This window comes from Drosophila takahashii, chromosome X (genome assembly GCF_030179915.1).
Source record: "Drosophila takahashii strain IR98-3 E-12201 chromosome X, DtakHiC1v2, whole genome shotgun sequence".
Taxonomy (NCBI): Eukaryota; Metazoa; Arthropoda; class Insecta; order Diptera; family Drosophilidae; genus Drosophila; species Drosophila takahashii.
This window is the reverse complement of record NC_091683.1, coordinates 14,262,366-14,281,375: the sequence shown is the minus strand read 5'-3', so window position 1 is coordinate 14,281,375 and position 19,010 is coordinate 14,262,366. Positions and strand designations below refer to the sequence as shown.

At 44.7% G+C, this 19,010-nt stretch overlaps 6 protein-coding genes across 6 annotated transcripts; 3 read left to right on the top strand and 3 right to left on the bottom strand.

Moving 5' to 3' along the window:
- Positions 1-457: 457 nt before the first annotated feature.
- RpL36 (ribosomal protein L36) lies at positions 458-1,604 on the top strand. The gene is made up of 3 exons (XM_017137859.3): positions 458-554; positions 977-1,104; positions 1,174-1,604. The coding sequence occupies exons 2-3, from the start codon at positions 982-984 to the stop codon at positions 1,396-1,398; spliced, it is 348 nt and encodes a 115-aa protein (XP_016993348.1). The 5' UTR covers positions 458-554; positions 977-981; the 3' UTR covers positions 1,399-1,604.
- Positions 1,400-5,411, bottom strand: Hinfp (Histone H4 transcription factor). Its single transcript, XM_017137857.3, has 3 exons — positions 4,557-5,411; positions 3,190-3,506; positions 1,400-3,131 (listed from the first exon to the last, which is right to left on the bottom strand). Exons 1-3 carry the CDS (start codon positions 5,260-5,262, stop codon positions 2,730-2,732), a joined length of 1,425 nt encoding a protein of 474 aa, XP_016993346.2. The 5' UTR covers positions 5,263-5,411; the 3' UTR covers positions 1,400-2,729.
- A 523-nt stretch (positions 5,412-5,934) lies between these two features.
- LOC108054779 (HMG box-containing protein 4) lies at positions 5,935-8,214 on the bottom strand. Its single transcript, XM_017137848.3, has 3 exons — positions 8,059-8,214; positions 7,485-8,003; positions 5,935-6,876 (listed from the first exon to the last, which is right to left on the bottom strand). Exons 1-3 carry the CDS (start codon positions 8,090-8,092, stop codon positions 6,152-6,154), a joined length of 1,278 nt encoding a protein of 425 aa, XP_016993337.2. The 5' UTR covers positions 8,093-8,214; the 3' UTR covers positions 5,935-6,151.
- A 323-nt stretch (positions 8,215-8,537) lies between these two features.
- On the top strand, positions 8,538-10,484 carry LOC108054784 (protein FAM177A1). Its single transcript, XM_017137854.3, has 2 exons — positions 8,538-9,164; positions 9,991-10,484. Exons 1-2 carry the CDS (start codon positions 8,943-8,945, stop codon positions 10,285-10,287), a joined length of 519 nt encoding a protein of 172 aa, XP_016993343.2. The 5' UTR covers positions 8,538-8,942; the 3' UTR covers positions 10,288-10,484.
- Positions 10,485-10,693: 209 nt separating this feature from the next.
- Positions 10,694-15,401, bottom strand: fz4 (frizzled 4). The gene is made up of 3 exons (XM_017137850.3): positions 13,514-15,401; positions 12,150-12,388; positions 10,694-12,086 (listed from the first exon to the last, which is right to left on the bottom strand). Exons 1-3 carry the CDS (start codon positions 14,521-14,523, stop codon positions 11,239-11,241), a joined length of 2,097 nt encoding a protein of 698 aa, XP_016993339.2. The 5' UTR covers positions 14,524-15,401; the 3' UTR covers positions 10,694-11,238.
- A 71-nt stretch (positions 15,402-15,472) lies between these two features.
- swa (swallow) lies at positions 15,473-18,890 on the top strand. The gene is made up of 3 exons (XM_070219086.1): positions 15,473-15,883; positions 16,461-17,231; positions 18,112-18,890. Exons 1-3 carry the CDS (start codon positions 15,610-15,612, stop codon positions 18,636-18,638), a joined length of 1,572 nt encoding a protein of 523 aa, XP_070075187.1. The 5' UTR covers positions 15,473-15,609; the 3' UTR covers positions 18,639-18,890.
- The last annotated feature ends 120 nt before the right edge of the window (positions 18,891-19,010 follow it).

Here is a 19,010-nt window from a genome sequence, read left to right as displayed (position 1 = left end):
TGCTACTTGGTATCGATAGCTATCGATAGCGGGCGAGCAACCCTGAAGTGGCAGCCGCTGGTGCTGCGTTGCCACTGGGCTGTGTTGGTAAGTGCGTGATTTTTATTTATGTTTAAAATTTCAAGCCGTTAATTTCGTGTTCTGGGCAGCTCTTAATATTTCATTGCATTTTTGGAAAACTGTGAAATATATGCCCCTCTACAAATTCGAATAAGAAACCGCTTTGCTATATTTAAAGTAGAATACCATCAAATCTGCCAACAACCAAATTAGAATAATTATTAGGTCCTGCTTATACAAGGTATCAATCTAGTAAGCTACATTTTTTACAGAATTACATAACAATTTTAGATAGACGATAATTAAGAATTTAATCTTAACATTTAATTTAACATGAATTTTAACATTTTTGGTGTGGCTGTTTCGGTTTCAGAAAACATCGATAGAACATCGATATTGTAAGAAACCAAAAAACATCGATTGATCTGAGATATCTCCACCACTATTTCCTCTCCACTTTTTTTCGCTCTTTTCTTCTTTTAACAGCAACTGAGGTAGAGTGCTACGCCGTGGAATTTCGTCTAGAATTAAATATTAAGGCTGGTGAACTGTGCCAAATCTTACATTAGATCGGGTTTTATATCCGATTCTAACTATTTTTTCTTGTGTGTGTGTTTTTTTTTCGCTAAATTATTCGGCGCCCTCGTGTTTTTGTGGAATTTGCCACTATTTGTGTGTGTGTTGCAAGTGTGCGTGTGCGGCTATGAAGCTGAGTTCCATTTGATAGCCAAAATCCCTAGACTTTTAAACTCGCACGTGGTGTGGAAATATACACATAAATAAATAGCGGTTTCCACACGATAATATAATATTACAAACCACACATAACAAAAAATACTTTAGTTCTAGCTTTTGGCAACTCTGAACCGCCTAGAAATTGTTAAACATTTTAATAATAATAATTCTTTACCCACAGTGAAGATGGCAGTGCGCTACGAGCTGGCAATCGGTCTTAACAAGGGCCACAAGACCACCAAGATCCGGAATGTCAAGTACACCGGCGACAAGAAGGTCAAGGGTCTGCGTGGATCTCGCTTGAAGAACGTAAGTTAGGATCTCCGATCCGAATACCAATCCCCTTTGTTTACATGGCTTTTATTATCGATATTACAGATCCAAACCCGTCACACCAAGTTCATGCGCGATCTGGTGCGCGAGGTGGTGGGCCATGCCCCCTACGAGAAGCGCACCATGGAGTTGCTGAAGGTGTCCAAGGACAAGAGGGCCCTGAAGTTCCTCAAGCGCCGCTTGGGCACCCACATCCGTGCCAAGAGGAAGCGCGAGGAGCTGTCCAACATCCTCACCCAGCTGAGGAAGGCCCAGACCCACGCCAAGTAAACGGAACCCAGCCGATAGTTCGGAATCCGGAATCGGTATCGGAATCGGAAAAGCATTTGGAGCGCCGCGTTGTGTTTTTTATTTTTTTCCGGTGTGAAACACATATATCTATATAGACCAACAATACCATATATATGTCGTCGTTACTTGAGAGCGAGTCTAAGCATCCCAGAATTAAACAACAAAAAATCTTTTAAAAACCACAACTATCATGTGTTTATTTTTTTCAAGTGCCGAGGAAGCTAACCTCAAACAAATGGCCAGGAAATAGAGTTAAGAAAGTGGAATACCTAGCCTTAGGATGGGTAAAAATTTATTTAGAGCTGAGAAGGTATATTTCGCCTATAAAATATGTTCTCTATAATAAATAGGATGGAAATGCATAGGAGAATCCTTCTTTATAAGAACGATATATTAGCTTTTGATACATTATGCAGCGTCTTTTTTAGAATTATTACTTATTTGCACAGTTTTGTTGGTAATTTAGTTATTTCCATTTATGTTTTTTGACATTAGCTATGATGCACTGAATAATATTCTTCATATTTGCTTTATTTTATTAGAGGTTCATTGTAAAGAGGTTCCCCTCCCAAACATTTAATTATCCTTATCGTTATCATCGTCAAATAGTTAAGAAACACCGAAGCATATTCTTTTTTCAAGAGGAAAATAATTCGAATTCTTTAGGCTTTCTTTCTTTATTGGCTAGACACCTTAAACAATAAAGTTGCTACTGGAAACTGTCAGAATGCTTAGGACTAAATGACGAATGGATCCCGATCCGGGATAGATAATGCCAACCACTCACAGACATTTCACACACATAGAGGGGCAGGCACGCACATACAGTCTAAAATAATAATAATAATAGTTTGGAGATATGATGGTACAGAATCAATGCATTTGCCGGTGATGACATAGCGCCCAGTTTTGATATAAGTCTAACTTGATTGTGCAATTCGTATTTAAGATAATAGGATAAGTTAAAACAGAAATTGGACACAGGGCAGAAGGAATATTTTACTAAATTCCCTAGCTTCTAAAAATATAATATTAACCTAATATGATTTTAGTGTATATTTTTCGTAGAGAACATTTTGAACAAATTAGGAAAAGGTGAAAAATAAACCCTAGATAGAAAAATACCTACTTATAGGATAGTTATTACACAAAGTTAAATGGTTACCCCTCGATTTTGATGGGCATTGCGCCCCTGGGCGTTATGACATCCTATCCGCATCCTATCCTATTTGCTACCTAAGTCTAAACTGAAATGGGAGGGGGCACACGAGATCAAAAGTGTTGGCTGCCTTGCGTCGGTTGCGCCTTCCTCACAGCTCCTCCGTCAGGCTGGGCAGCGAGATGACCACCTCGCCCATCAGCTGCGCCTCGTGCGGATCGTTCGAGACGATGATGCGCTCGAACTCGGCGTTTGTGGGGTCCACGATCTCGTAGCAGGTGCCGGTGCCCGGCTTCAGGTCGATCTCCAGCGAGACGTTCACCTGCGGCGACAGTATTTGCTGCGTCACCTCCAGACTCTCGATGCGCGTCGTCTCCAGGCGGTAGAATCCGTTCTCGTCCACCCGGTAGGTGAATCTCTTGTGGCCCGACGGCAGCCGGAAGCCGTGCTTCTTGATCAGGTGGGCGGACAGGGACTTGCCGCTCTTGAAGAAGCGCTCGCAGCAGTGGCAGGCGTACAGAATGGGATTATTGCCGTGCACCTCCAGAAAGTGCTGTGGAAAAACATGGAATTTATTGACATTTCCCTGTAGTTTACAAGTAGCTTTTTACCCTTCGCATCTGCGTGAAGGTGCGCACCGAGTAGTGGCAGTCGGGATGCTCGCACTGGTGCACCGTCTTCGAGTGGACTATCTGGACGTGCTTGGCGAGATCCGATTCCCGGACGCAGCGCGTATCGCACTCGCTGCACTTCAAGGGCTTGTCCTTGAGGTGGCGATACCGGATGTGGGTGGTCAGCGAGCTGGCCGAGCTGCAGGTCATGTCGCACATGGTGCACTTGTAGCAGTTCACGTGCCGCACCACATGGCTCTTCAGCAGCTTCTTGGTGGCGAAGAACTTGAAGCACTGGGCGCACTGAAAGTTGTTGGCTGCAAATGGATTTTCAGATTTAGTATCTTAATTGCTTCTAAACTAATTAGTTTATATGGGGGTTGCACATCCTTATTTGGCAGTGAGATGTGTGTATATTTGCAAGGGGTGTTTTCAACAATCAATAAGATGCTTGGTGAACAATTCACCCCCATGGAAGTGAATTGATTGCTATCAAAGTTGCAACTATCTCTCCCTTGAAAAATCAATGTTTGCAAAATGGAGGAAAATATGAAAAATATCATCATATATCAAATATATGCTAGAACTAGGACCAAAATGTCATTATTAAGGATGGTATCTTAACTAAACCCCGATCTGAAAAGGTTAAGGGGGAAAATCAAGGATTTTAATGTCCTAGAAAAGGATGAAATAAAAAGAGATCCAAAATATTTGAAATAAATCATCATATATAAAATATATACTAGAACTAGGATGGAAATGTCATTACTAAGGATGGTATCTCAGGTTAAGGTGGAAAATCAAGGATTTTTTTATCTTAGAAAAGAATGAAATAAATAGAGATCCGAAATATATAAAATATTTCATCACATATCAAATATATGCTAGAACTGGGACTAAAATGTCATTACTAAGGATGGTATCTTAACTAAATCCCGATCTGAAAAGGTTAAGGGGGGAAATCAAGGGTTTTTATATCTTAGAGAAGGATAAAATATGAAATATATCATCACATATCAAATATATGCTAGAACTAGGACTGAAATGTCATTATTAAGGATGGTATCTCAGGTTAAGGGGGAAAATCAAGGATTTTTATATCTTCGAAAAGGATGAAATATGAAATAAATCAACATATGTGAAATATATGCTAGAACTAGGACTCAAATGTCATTACTAAGGATGGTATCTTAACTAAAATAAAGAGAGACCCGTAATATATGAAATATATCATCACATATCCAATCTATGCTAGAACTAGGACCTAAATTACATTACTAAGGATGGTATCTCAGGTAAAGGGCGAATATCAAGGGTTCTAATGTCCCAGAAAAGGATGAAATGTCCCCGAGAAGCACCCCACTCACTGTTGTTCTCCGGCTGGCGGCGCAGGTGGTCGAAGAGCGTCGTCTTGGTGCGGAACAGCTCGCCGCAGTGGAAGCAGGCCACCTGCTTCTTGTTCGAGTGGGTGCTGATGTGCTCGATGAGGCGGTACTTGTTGCCCATGTGCTTGTGGCACATGGTCCAGTTGCACATGGTCTTGGGCCGCTCGTCCTCGGGCGTCTTCTGTATGTCGTACTCGAAGAGGGCGTGCTTGACGATGTGGTCCTGGAACTCGACAATCGAGACGAACTCGCGCTCGCAGTCCGTCCAGCCGCAGCGGAAGTTCTGGCCCAAATGGGGCAGCTTGTCCGCGAGGCGGGCGGGCGCCGTGCAGGCGGGGATCTCCGGATGCAGGTCGCACTCCAGCTGGCCCTGCAGCAGGAGGTGCAGGTAGTAGCCGTGGTAGTACGAGTGCCGCTCGAACTCCACCAGGTTGGCGGTGGCGAAGTCGCAGGCGTTCCAGGTGCACTGGTGCTCCGTTTTATGGTCCGCCTGATCCGCCACCGCCCGGCGGTCCTGCTCGCGGGCATACTGCTCCAGATGCTCGGCAATGTGCCCATTGAGACTCCATTCGCCCGTGCAAATCTCCTGGCAGCCGCGCCATCCGCAGGCCAACTGCAGTTCCGCGGGCTTTTTGCGCTTCCCCGGCGGCTGGGGCAGCGGCATCGGTGGCGGCTGGGGTCTCAACATGGCTGGTTCTGGCGGTGCTCACGATTCTGGTGATTCTGGCGGGGATTCGGTCGCCTAGGCCCAAAATCTGGCTCAATTCTTGCTCCCGAGTACGGTCCTACTGGGCAAAGTGGGCCACCTGATATCGACAGGACGCACTGCGCCTATCGGTGGCGTGCGGTCACACTGATATCGATTGTTGGACCGCTATTTAAATTTAATTTAATTCTCGTTATTAACTAATAACTTTGTTAATTTGTGTGGTTGAAGAGCATTTCGATATATATTTTTATTTCAAAAGCGTTTTATTGCCAGTTTCACCTGATTTTTTAAATTTAAATGCCATTCATTTGATATTTTGAATTGAAATGACATTTTCAAAAAAAAAGATTTCTAGTAGAAATTTTCTACACAATTTATATAAAACCATTGCAAAATAAATTTTGTTTTCCACGTTAATTTAAAGTTCATTGGTTTGCATATTAAATTGTATTAAAATATATCCATAATTTCCAGTCTAATAACACCTAAGACTTAATTTTACAAAATCTGAAAGAATTTCAGCTGTAGATTTATACACATCCTTGAAAACTTTTGAGAAAATCGCAGCTATTAAGCTTATTAGCGACACAGATTAATACTTTACCTGCAATAAAAACACTCTTCATTTCCAACAAAAGAACAAAACTCGGGTAGAGGGTGACCTTGCGATCTGGCATAGATAGTTTTACTTATTCAAGATCGAGATGCTTTAGCTGCTTATAACTAAGGATATTTAGTGGGTAAATTTAAGTTCTCTGCTTGACGGCTAATTCTTAATTAACATATATATCCGATGGCGATTTCAGCCCCCCGTTGGAAGCTCAGCTGCCTGGTATGGTGTAGGTATGGTTCCTATGATATCCCGAAATTAGAGTCCCGGCATTACGTAGGCGATGTTGTCCAGGGTGTCGGCGAGGTTTTTGCTCAGCTCGACCTTGTTCTCCAGTCCCGGAATCTGCGTGGTCATGCAGAGCAGTGGTCCCATGGCGCAGAGCAGGCTGTCGAGGAGCACGGACAGGCTGCCCGAGAGGGCCACGTATCCGTTGTGCTTCTTCAGCCGCTCGCCGATCACCGTGAGGCTCTCGCCCAAGAGTTTTAAATGGGCCGCCGCGTCGATCACCTCGATGCTGGTCTTGTGCGACTCCTCGTGCCTCTGGTGACCAGCTCCACTCCTACTGCCCACCTCCGCCTCCCCGGGCGACTGCTGCTGTTTCGCCGCCCCACTCGTCGAGGCCTGCGACCTGCCACTCCGTGTGCTAATGCTGCGCCTCTGCGACGAGGTACTCGCCCCTGCTGCTGCTGCCGCCGCCGCCGCCGCGTCTAGAGAGGATTGCTGCCGATCGGCGGCCAATTTGCGTGTACGACTCGTCGTCGCCCGATTCTGGAAGATCGTCTCGTGCTGCGAGGGTTCGGCCAAAGCCAAGGCCGTGCTGCTGCCATTGCTAGCCGCCTGCGGAGCGCCATTCGGAGCTGTCCTGTCGCGCGATCTGGCCCTGGACGCCTGGATCTTGGCCTTGCGCCGCCAGGCGTTCTTGTCCCGATTCGACACGTTCGCCCACATCTCGCTGAGACGTCTGGTGGCGCTGGTAAAGTCTAGAATAAAAGGAAAGTAGGTAAGTGAAGGCAGTATTTTATTAAAAACTATAGAAAACAAAAAGGGGTCTAAAGAATTTGCGTTTAAAATGGGGATTTTCGATAGTTACGTTACAACCAACCATATTTTAAGATAGTATTAGCTTTAAAAACCAATCAGCATGCAAAGTCTACTGAGGTACTGGCTGAAGAATTCGCGTTTGGATTTATAATTGAAGAAAATAAATTGTTGAGGGTGTCTAACACCCAGAACCCGGAGATTTTATTAAAATTGTATTAAAAACTATACAAAACAAAAAGGGGTCTAAAGAATTCGCGTTAAAACTGGGGATTTTTGATAGTAACGTTACAAACAACCATATTTTAAGATGATATTAGCTTTAAAAACCAATCAGCATGCAAAGTCTACTAAGGTGAGGCCTGAAGAATTCGCGTTTGGTTTTATAATTGAAGAAAATAAATTTTTGACTGTGTCTAACACCCATTTAAGCTTAATTAGAAAATATTCCAATACCAAACCGAGCAGGAACCCGGAGGTTTCTGTTTCTTTAACCAAGATTTAGGGGCTAAGGACTGGAATCTTAACTCTGAAATACTCGAAAACCTACCCAGATCCTGGAGGTCCCGCTTGCGCGCCTCCCTGGCCCACAGGCTGTAGGCGGTGTAGCGCTGCTTGCCCTTGTCCTTGCGCTGCACCTTGGCGTTCACCACCTTGCCGTCCTTGAGCACCTTGCGCTTGTTGGCCTTCTCGCGCATGTAGAGACTCTGGCGGACGGTGGGCGACGCCTGGCTGGTGGCCTCCGCCTGGACGCCGTCGACCAGATCCTGCACCAGGTTGTCCAGCTCGTCGTCGGAGTTCAGGACGGCGGCCGCCGCGGTCGGCGTTTCCGGGTGCTGGAACTCCTCGCCCTCGGAGATGTTCGGCTCGTCCACGAGCATCTCCTGGTCGAGATCGAGGTCGCGCAGCGCATTCGACGGCCGCCCGCGTCCGGAATATCTAGAGGTTTGCCTGCCGCCACTTTGGCGCCGCGTCCGCTTCTCGATCTCCTCCGGCGACTCGAAATCCAACAGTTTCGACGACTTTTTGCGTACGCGTCCGCTGCGCGAAACGCCTGTCACCTGGAAATCTGAAAGGGGAGCGCATTGGTGACCCCGATAGCAACACTGGTGGGGATTACTCACCTTTGGCCACCAGGTGCGAGGTGGGCGACTCCATTTTTGGATCCCCGATTTGGAAGATTCGGATGCAATTTGTTGTAAAAAGAAAAACAAATTAAACGACGCAAATGGAACAGCTGATTGGTGTGACCAGATCTTAGGGCTGGGATTTATCGGAGCCGATAGTTGGGAAATATATATGTATTTTGTAATATATTTCGACTTGAATTAACTGCACAAAACGGGTTTAAAATAATTTTAGTTTTATATCAGATTCAGATGTTTTATCAATCAAAATACACAACACAGAATGGTATGCATAGTAAAAATAAAACAAATGGTTAGTAAAAAAAAAATTATTAATGATAAGAAAACCTATAGAAAACTAAAATTAATTGAATAAAATAATAAGTATTTTCAACTGACCATCAAAGCTAGCCTAGAATTTTATTTACATGTCACGACCTTATAGCCAAATAAATAAACTAACGATAGTATCGCAAATGTATTCGGTAAGACCAAACTGGATCATTCTGCCGGTAGCCAGCCGCTGGTCACACTGCCGCGCCTTTGTTTTGTTTGGGTTTCCATATTGTTGTTGTTGTTGTTTGCACAGTGGAAGCGGCTTTTCGGTTTATTGATCGGATTTGCACCTGGCTGAGTGAAGCGCCCCATGGCACGCGATTCTCGGCGACTGTGAGCAGCCGGTGGCCCCCAACCCAAGGACACTTCGTCCCCCCAGCGCCCGCCGCATCGCATTTGTATTTGGCAACCCGCACCCGTTTGCTTTTTCATGACCAAAACGGCGGCTGCGATTCAAACGAAGTGAAGCTCAACCGCAAAAAAACATTCGCACGGCGTCAATCAATCGAAGCGGGTGCTAAATCGGCTAAATAATATATACAAATATGTCGGGGGATGGAATGGGGATGACCAAGAGCAGGGGAGGATCAGGATCAGGATCAGGAGCAAGTGCATCCGAAACGGACAATGTAACGGCCCTCGAGCTGCAGTCCAATAAACGCATGCTCTACTTCAGCGATGGCGTCATGGAGGAGCTGTCCTCCGGCAGCGAGGACGAGGCGGATGCGGAAGTGGGCGACAGGAGCTACGACGTCCATCTAAACGAGGTACGTCATCCGGGGACTAACGGTAGAGGGCTATAAAAATCATATAAAATGCCTAAAATATTTGAGGGTCAGTGAGAATTTCCAAAATATTCCATGCGAATCTCAAGAATTCGCGTTTGCTTCAATTTGTAACGTTACAATTGAATTGAAATATGATTCAAATTCGCATTAGCATTTATTTGTTAAAATGCCTAATATATCGAGGATCAGTGAGAATTTCCAAAATATTCCATGCGAATCTCAAGAATTCGCGTTTGAATCAATTTGTAACGTTACGATTGAATTGAAATATGATTCAAATTCGCATTAGCATTTATTTGTACGTTTTTAACGTTACGATTCAATGAGAAATGGAAATTAAATAGTTGTGCATAAAATGCAAAAATAAATCATAAGGAAGTTAGACATTTTCGGTATAAAAAATCAAATTAATGCAACCTTACTATTAAATTAATATTTATTCAACTAGAATTTTTAAATGCTTTTCTTTTTAACTATTAAATAATGTTATCTAACAAAAACGCCTAGGTATTTGTTAGATAATCCCTTTTGTTTTAATTATTTCAAGAGTTTATATAGGAATATTTACTAAATAGCAAACATTTTGGGCCATTATATTGCCCTAGTTAAATATTTGAGTTATTAATATTACAAAATATTGTGGATAAATTGTGACAAAGTAAAAAGTTCATATCTCTCAATGGAAATATATATGGCTTTGAGCATGCCTCGTAAACAAGTAGAGCCCCGGGGCAATGGGAAGATAAGAACATGGTTATTGACCACTATCGTGACTCACCTAACCTTTTCCCCCTCTCATTTCCAGAGCGAAATGGCGCTGGGGCCACGCCTGCGGCACAGGGCCAGCAGGATGGGCAACCGATTCCTGGCCGGCATCGACTACGTGGGCGGCGGACTGGCCTCCCTGCTGGGCATCACCAGCAGCAAGTATGCCAGCGAAATGGAGAACTACCAGAGGGCCAAGGAGAATGGCGACGAGGACCTTGACAACTGGCAACCGCAGGCTAATAACAATAACAACAATAACGGTGGCCGGAATGAGACCATCGTTTTGTGCGGACCAACACGCAGTGAGGCGACCTTGTCACCCACTCGGCAATAGGCGAAATTGCGCCCCTTTTGTTGGTTTCTTGGCTGGAAAACGTGGAACAAAAATGCTCATGGAGTACTTTTTTAGTTGGTAAAACCCAGAGGAATCAGTATCAGAATCAAATCCAAACAGATCTTAACTTTTCGACACTTTATTCGCTAGCAAATAAGTTACATGTAATAATAAAAAAATACACAATACAAAATACACATATATACTGTTTGTTATAGTCTCCAGTTGTATAAAGGTTAGGTTAAAATTAGTTTTCCGTTCTCAGGCGAATCTTTGGGGCATTGAAAATATAGAACAATTTTCAATACCCCCAAATTTGATTCGAAAAACGGACTTCCCTTTCAAGTTCCTAAAGCTAATGGCACACTGAATACAATTAGGCATTACGGCTAGGATTGCAATTGCATTTGTTTTTCGTTTCGTTTGTTAAGTACACTTGTTTCGGCTTTAAAATAAGAAAAAGAAGACAGCAAAGTAGGTTTTTGTTTTTCGAAGACATGAACATGCGTATCACAGTATTTGGTTGCTGCGTGTTTCTCTCTCTAACTCAAGAACTCAAGAACAAAAAAAATAGTAATACAAAAATGCTATATATAATTACGCACAGGCGATATTAGGGCTAATTGTCAAAAAAAAAGGCAAGAGCTATTATTGAATTTGGTTAGACCAAAGCGGCAAAAGGGCAGCTAATTAGGAGCCACATTAAGTACACACCAAAAATAGGATATGGGCAATTACGATACATTGTGTATGAGCTAAACTAAATAAGAGGACATTTCCCGGGTTATATACACAGTACATAGATGGGGTTCCAAAGCGAACTAAGATATGGTTAGTTTACAAACAACTAGATAGTCAATACCCTAAACCTAAGGACTGACTTTGGCGCACAGCAGCTGCCGCAGGAACATTGACTGGTTTGGAAGGTTTAAATGGGGATGAGGATCCCCCCTAGAGCAGCGTCTCATCGCCGTAGTGCTGCAGGTGCGGATAGTAGCTGTACTTCTGCGAGGCGTAGCTACCCGGTGGATAGTACAGGCGATGCGAGGAGGAGGAGTGATGGTGGTGGTGATGGTGCTGCTGCAGCTGCTGCTGATGATGATGATGCGGCGAATGGCTACTGCGCTGCTGCTGCTGATGCTGCATGCTCCTGCCCAGCGAATAGTTGGACATCTGATGCAGCGATATGGAGCCGGCAGCCTTCAGCTTGTAGGGACTCTGCGGCAGCGGAGCACTGGCCATCGAGGGCCGCACCGAATGATAGGAAACGACCGTGCTGTTGCAGGCCGCATGCGATCCCCGCGAGCTGCTGTGTCCGTCAGCTCCTCCAGCTCCTCCTGCTCCTCCTGCGGCTGCGGTCGGCTGCTTCACCATCTTGACCTGCCGCTTGTAGAGCGTGGAAATGCTCGGTCCGAGGACCCAGGCAAAGCAGCAAATGCCCAGCATCAGCTCCATGAAGGCGCGCAGCAGGAAGGGCCACAGCGGGGTGTCCGTGTCGCCCGATCCCAGCCAGACATCGATGTTGGCGAACTCGTAGATGACCGCCAGCAGGAGCAGGGCGCAGGAGAGGCCGTAGATGAAGAGGAACACGCCGATGCCGGAGCTGCTGTGGGCACTCAGCTGCTGCAGCTGCTGCTGCAGGCTCAGCGTATTGCTGCTACGCAGGATCTCCTTGGTGCGACAGTGCACCAGGTAGCCGGAGATCAGGTTCATGGAGCCGAAGATCCAGTAGCAAAAGACCGGCGTGGCCACCAGTATCTGGAGGGCCTTGTCCGACTGGTTGCCCACGAAGCAGGCGCCTAAACAGAAGATAGTTTGTGTTATTCAGTGTTATTCGCTGGATTATCCCAGGCTAATCTCACCCAGCAACTCGTCTGCGTCCACGAAACGGGCCACGATGACGGCCGCCGTCTGGAAGGCCGGCAATCCCCAGGCCACGAAGCACACAAAGTTGTTCTGGCTCAGATCCTGCTGGGCGCTCTTTACGCCGCTCCTCTTTGACGGACTGCCTCCGAAGTTGGCGGGAATGGCCACGTGGCCCTTGGAGTCGGGACTGTGCCGCCGGATGTCGCGGTGCCAGCCCAAACAGAGCACAGCCCACCTGGAAAGGGTAAGGAGAAGGTATTTGATTAGAACTAGGTATTATTTAAGGTCTGTGCAACAAGGTTTTATTGAAGAGAAAATCATATATAAATATATCTGTATATGAAAACTATAGGATAATATGATGATGATATTTATGATAATAATATGATAGTTAATATGAAATATGAAAGGAATGCGATTAGAAGTAGGTATTATTTAAGGTTTATGTAAAAAGGTTTTATTGAAAAGAAAAACATATATAAATATATCTGTTAAAATAACCTGAGACCAAGCCTTACACAGATATTCTAAATGGAAACTATAGGTTAAATTTTTTGATGATATTTATAATAATAATATAATAATTAATATGAAATTATTCTTCATTAAATTAATAATTTAAATTAGTAAATGTAAGTTATATTTTCTATTAAGTTATATTTTTCTACATGGGAACTATAGGATAATATTTTAATGATATTTATAGTAATAAAATGATAATTAATATAAAATTCTTTTTCGTTAAATTAATAATTTAAATTAGTAAATATCACTATGTTATATTTTCCATAAGTTATATTTTCTATTTAGTTATATTTTCTATATGGAAACTATAGGATAATATTTTAATGATATTTATAATAATACGATAATTAATATGAAATTCTTTTTCAGTAAATTAATAAATGCTTTAACTAAGTATGACTAATATCTTAAGTCATATTTTCTATATGGAAACTATAGGAAAATTTGATAAATAATATGAATTATATTTTCATTAAATTAATAAGTGCTTTAGGTAAGGTATATTTTCTACCTTTGTTTTAAATATTTCTAAATTAAATAATGCAATATAAAATATTTGTTATGTTTTTATCTAATTGTTAAATTCAAATATTAATTTGTAAATTTTGATAAATATTTTAATTTAGAAAATCTAGGTATTTATTTTTACCATTCCATTTTCTTATAAGTGGGGATAGCGAAAGTTTCAAGACGCCTAGTATTAAATTTAGTATGGGATCAATAAATCTAGTATAGAGATGTCTCCATTAAATTTCTAGCCAAAAGTAGAATATAATAATATTTTTAAAATAAAAATATCTTAAGTATTATCTCGATCTATAGACTACAATCTCACCAGGCGCAGGCAGCCATCCCGAAGTAGTATCGCATGAGGAAGACGCTGGCGCAGGAGGCGTTGGACAGTCCGTCCACGCTGAGCAGCGATTCGCTGGGTGCCTGGGGATCGGTGCCGCAGGCAGTGCCCGTCCGGCCCACCACGAAGCGCACGGCCCAGCCGAGGGTGACCATGTTGTGGCACCAGACGAGCGGCGAGAGCAGCCGCGACCACTTGGCGCTGGCCAGGCGGCTGCCATCGCTGGCCAGCAGGCAGCCGGTGGCCACCAGGGCCAGGCCGCAGGCGGCGTAGGCCCAGGTGGAGACCCAGATCTCGGCCAGGTGCTTCTCGGCCGGCGTGAACAGGATGTCCGCCTCGCAGAGCGGAGCACAGCGTCCGGATCGCGGTAGTCGCACGTACAGATGCGATTTGGCCAGGCCCGAGCAATCGAGCGGCAGTTTTCCACCCGGTAGTCCGCCGCCCAGCGGCTGTCCTGGGAGCCCGTAGGGATCCTGATCCTGCTGCGGCTGATGCACCTCGCCTGGACCCTCCATGCACATGGTCTCGTGGTTGTTCTCCCGCGGAAACCGCTCGCAGTCGAGCGCCGGCGGCCAGGGGAAGCCGAATCCCTGGAGGACCGGGTGGCAGCGGATCCGCACCGACTCGCAGAGACTGCGGCAGGGACCGATCGCATGGACCGGCGCCTTGGGCGTGCACATGGGCACGTAGGCGGCGCACAGGAAGAGCTTCAGCTGCGAGCTGCAGTCGTACTCGATCAGCGGGGCGAAGGTCTGCAGCGTGTACTCCACGTCCGTCTGCATCTCGTGGCCCACCAGATTCGGCATGGAGGTCTCGTTGTAGCCGATCTTGCGGCACATCTCGATGCGGATGGTCTCGCACTGCCGGAAGGCGGGCATCTCGGGCGGGGAACTGGAACTGGCGCTGCCGGGACTGCCGCCAGATGTCGCCCGGGTGCAGCGGGAATGCAGGAGAATCAGCAACAGGGGGTATATCATCCAGGCATGCTTCATTTCTAATCGATTTTATTGTTTATCTTCCGAAGAATTTGATTTTGGGATTGCTTTTCTCCGCTTCTCGGAGAATTCTCCACTTCTTTTCTACCCGAAGAATCCAATCTTAGGTATTTCTTCACTAAAAGGTTACCTCTTTCTTTTTTCCCGAGGAGAATTTGATCTAGGGATTGCTTTTCTCCGCTTCCCGGAGAATTGATCCGATGCTCGGTGGGTTTCCCTTTCTTTTCTACCCGAAGAATCCAATCTTGGGGATTTCTTCACCAAAGGTTAGTTCTTTCTTTCTTCCCGGAGAATTGCTCCGATCTTCGGGGCTTCCACTACTTTTCTGCCCGAACAATCCGATCTTGGGGATTTCTTCGTCGCCACAGGTAAACTCTTTTCTTCCCGAAGAATCCGAACTTTATGCAGATTCTGTGGATTCTTCAGTGGATCGCTGGAAGGGGTAACCTGTTCCAGGTTCTCGCCCTCTCTCTCTCTCTCTCTCTTTCTGCCTCGCTCTTTCCAATAATTTCCAGCTCTCCAGCTTGTTATTGTTGCCTCGGCTTGTCAACTCCAACTCGTTAACTACCTTTTTTTTCGGCGTCGTTCTTGTTATCGCTTCGCCTCTCTCCCCACCTCATTCTCCTTCCCCATCCGCTCGTACGCTCCCCTTTCCCCTGCTCCGCCCCCCGCTGCTCCAAGTCGCCAAACGGGTTTTTCCTACGGGATTAACGCGAAAACACTTGGCTAAATCACTGCAACTCTTATAAATTTCACTGAACTTCCTGCGGAAACTTAAAAAAACTGAAATAAATGTTGTTTTGAAACAAAAATAAACAACTAGTTTACTTCGTAATTCATTTTTTTTTCGTTGACTGTGTGACCAGTTCTAGTTACTTAAATACACCAAAAAAACACGGCCCTAGCGGTGACACAAACCTGGTTCGTTGCGCTGCTTGTATTCCAATTGGCCGAAAAGTAACGGTGCCTTTCCCGCTCCAATTCGATTGTCCAATTGGCATGGAAACTTTGTGATTTTGTCTCGTTTAAAAGTAATTTTCTTCGTTTATTTTCGCGTTTCGTGTGTTTGAAAACGTGATAGAAATGAGTATCCAGGACGAGAGTTTTCCGGCGGACGAGCTGTTCGACCAGCTGAACAACCTGAGCAGTCTGGGCGCCAGGAACACGTGGTTTGCGGAGCACCATCAACCCGCCGCCTTTGAGAGGAACACGGCGCAGTTTTTGGACACCTGCTACGCGGATGCGGATGAGGATGGGGATGCGGATGGGGACGCGGATGTGGCCAATAAGAGCGCCAAAACGTGCGTCAGCGATCCCGCCGGTCGCGACCAGGAGGACGAGGATGATGTCGATGGCGGTAAGTAGTTAGCTCCTTACCTCTAAGTAAGTAGCCAAACAAACCTACAAACATTTTTCCAATTAGATTAAAAAAAATTGTAAACGTATATTGGTTTTGATATGATACACATTTGTAACATACAGAAAAAAAAGCAATTACATTAAAAAAATGTTTAAAAATGTTTACAAAATATTAAAAAAAATTATTACAACTACATTAAAAAAAATTATAAAATGATATTCGGTTTTATACATTAATTTTTACATCAAAAAAAGTTTTAAAGCGTTATTTGGGCTTGTACATTTTTTTTATATTTATTTCTTACTTATTTCCTGGTGCCACAAGGACTTCCTTATAATTTAATGCACTAGTCACATGAACAATATTAAGAATTATGCAAAAACATATATACACTTATATCTAACATTTAATACAATTAACAATTAGAATTAACAGTTTAAATAATTGTTAAAAATTTACATTTTATTAGTTTTGTTATTTTATTATAATTTTAATTTTAATTGAAACTTTGCGATTTTATATATTTATTTATATATTTTTATAATGCGAATACTCCCGTTTCTGGTTCCTTCAGCCAGTGGCAGTCAATTGGGCGGCGGGGAGGGCCCATTGGGCAGTGGGCGTGGCAGCAAGGCGGTGTCCTACCAGGACATCCACTCGGCCTACACGAAGCGCCGCTTCAAGCACGTGAAGAGCAAGGTGGCCCAGTACATAGCGGACATCCAGGCGGAGGACGAAAAGCGACGCAGTGCGTCCGGTCTGGGGATCCAGCGGCACAGCTCCATGCCGGAATACCTGACGCCCACATCGCGGCGGGAGTTCAAGGCGGAGATGGATGACTCCCAGTCGCAGAATCAGGCCCATTCGCAGACCAACAACTCCAGCTGCAGCGAGGAGCACTTGCTGGCGGTGATCGAGAACCTGCAGGAGGACAAGATGCGCCTCCAGGCGCGCAACGACTACATCCAACTCGCCCTGGACAAGAAGCGGTCCGAGTACCTGCAGATGCGGAGCAACTTCGAGACCTGTCGCTCGGAGCTAAGCGACTGCCAGCAGAAGCTGAGGCGCCACCAGAGCCACTCGCTGAGGTCCCTGAACTCCTGGCCGCCGGCGGGCATCGCCAAGGCCACCCAAACGGAGGCCGCCGAGTCCAGTGCCCTGGTCACACCCCTTCCGAGGGGCGACCTCACCTACAACAGCAGCGAGGGCTCCATCGAGATGGCCCTGCTCAGCGTGGCGGCCCCCGTGCCCAGAATCCCCCAGAATCTCGGCCAGACCATCCATCCGCAATCGCTGGACTTTAGCAGTGTCAGCACGGAAGCCGATGGCAGTGGAACCCTAGCCGGTAAGGATCGGGATTCATTATGCTTTAAGCTGGAACATCGAACACATATCTTAACATTGATTACCTGAAAATACGCGAATTCTTTAGATTTTTAATACAGTACCTTAATTGAAGTGTTTTGTTCATAGCACAAGGCGCAGTAAATTCGCGAATTCTTGAGCATCAGACAGAAAACTAACTTGGACCTAATAAAGTTCCAAATCAAACAAGTTCATTTTTACAACATGCCAAGTTACAGCAGTGAAACAAAAAGAAAAAAAATACATTTTCACTAAAAACCCAGATCCCAGTTTTCCATAAAAAATAATTCGTTTTTTGGCCGTAACAATGGAAATATTGATCCAAATTTGGATTGTCATACCTTTCTGAACTCGTTATTAAATTTCCAATCGATTGGCATTTAAACCTGGACATTTAATTTTTTTACCATTTTTCGTAAAAAATTATGATGTACCCCCTTATAAAAAAATTGAAAATTTGAGAAAATTTTATTTTTTCAAGATCACCCGGAAAGTGTCTTGGATTTTTTTGTTATCTTGTTATCTGTTCAAAACAGTTTGAATTTTTGGTGTAAGTCCATTTTTAACCAAGTTACAGGAAAAAAAACAATCAGAAAAATTCATTTTTTTACCAAAAACCCAGATCACAATTTTCTACGCAAAAAAGAATTAGTTCTCTGACCGAAACAATGAAAATATTGATCCAAATATGGATTTTTATACCTTTCTGAACTCTTTATTAAACTCGTTATTTCCAATCGATCGGCATTTAAACCTAGCCATTTTATTTTTTTGCCATTATTCGCCAAAAATCATGCGAAAAAATGTGAAAATTGTCGAAAAATGTTATTAATCTTTTGTTTTCTGTTCCCCTATTTCAGGCGAGGCTCGTGGCAACTCCTCGTCCAGGGCCCCGGCGAGGAGGCCACCGGCGCCCAACAACTCGGAGACCAGCCAGCCGAGCAGCAACGACTCGGCCATCGAGGTGGAGGGCAACGAGGAGGAGCGACCCTCGGCCAGGCAGTGGATCCAGCGGAATCAACGCGGGGGCATCTTCTACTTCGACAAGCGCAGCAATCGAGTCATCGAGGTCATCGGCATCAGCCAGAACCATCGGGATCACAATCAGGGCCAGGATACGAGTCAAAGTCAGAGCATCAACGACAGCCAGGCCCAACTGCTGGTCCACTCGATGTCGCAGTCGCAGTCGCAGGTCCAGACCAATGTCCACTTCAGGAGCAAGAGGAGCTCCGCCTCGCTGGGCAGCCGGGTGCTCCGCCTCTTGGGGCCCTGTGTTCGGTGCAGGAATGGTGGTGACCCGACCTTGAATGGCAGCAATGCCACGTATACGTTGGACTTGTCCCTATTGCCGGGAGGAGAGTTCAGGGACCCAAGGAACCAGCGATAGGATCGATCCCCCATCCATTCCATTTTATTTGTTCTTTGTAGGCTCATATCTTGTTATATTTTTTATGTCGCGTTAAGTTTATCCATTTGTAGTCTCAATTTTTATTGCCGCCGTATTTATTCAACCCAGTGTGTGCATGTTTAGCCAAATGAAAGAGAGAAAGAATTCGAGGTATTGTAGGAGAAATGTTAAATTTATTTCATTCCGATTATATTTGCTTGTTTTAATAATAAATTTGCACATTTGCAGTTATATCGAAAAACTTCCGAGGGGGGATTAAGAATCTGGTGTCAAAGCCCCAAAAATCTTTGATTTTTAAGCTTGCGAAACTGTACTTAAATTGCACATGTGACCATGTGTGCATGCAGCACT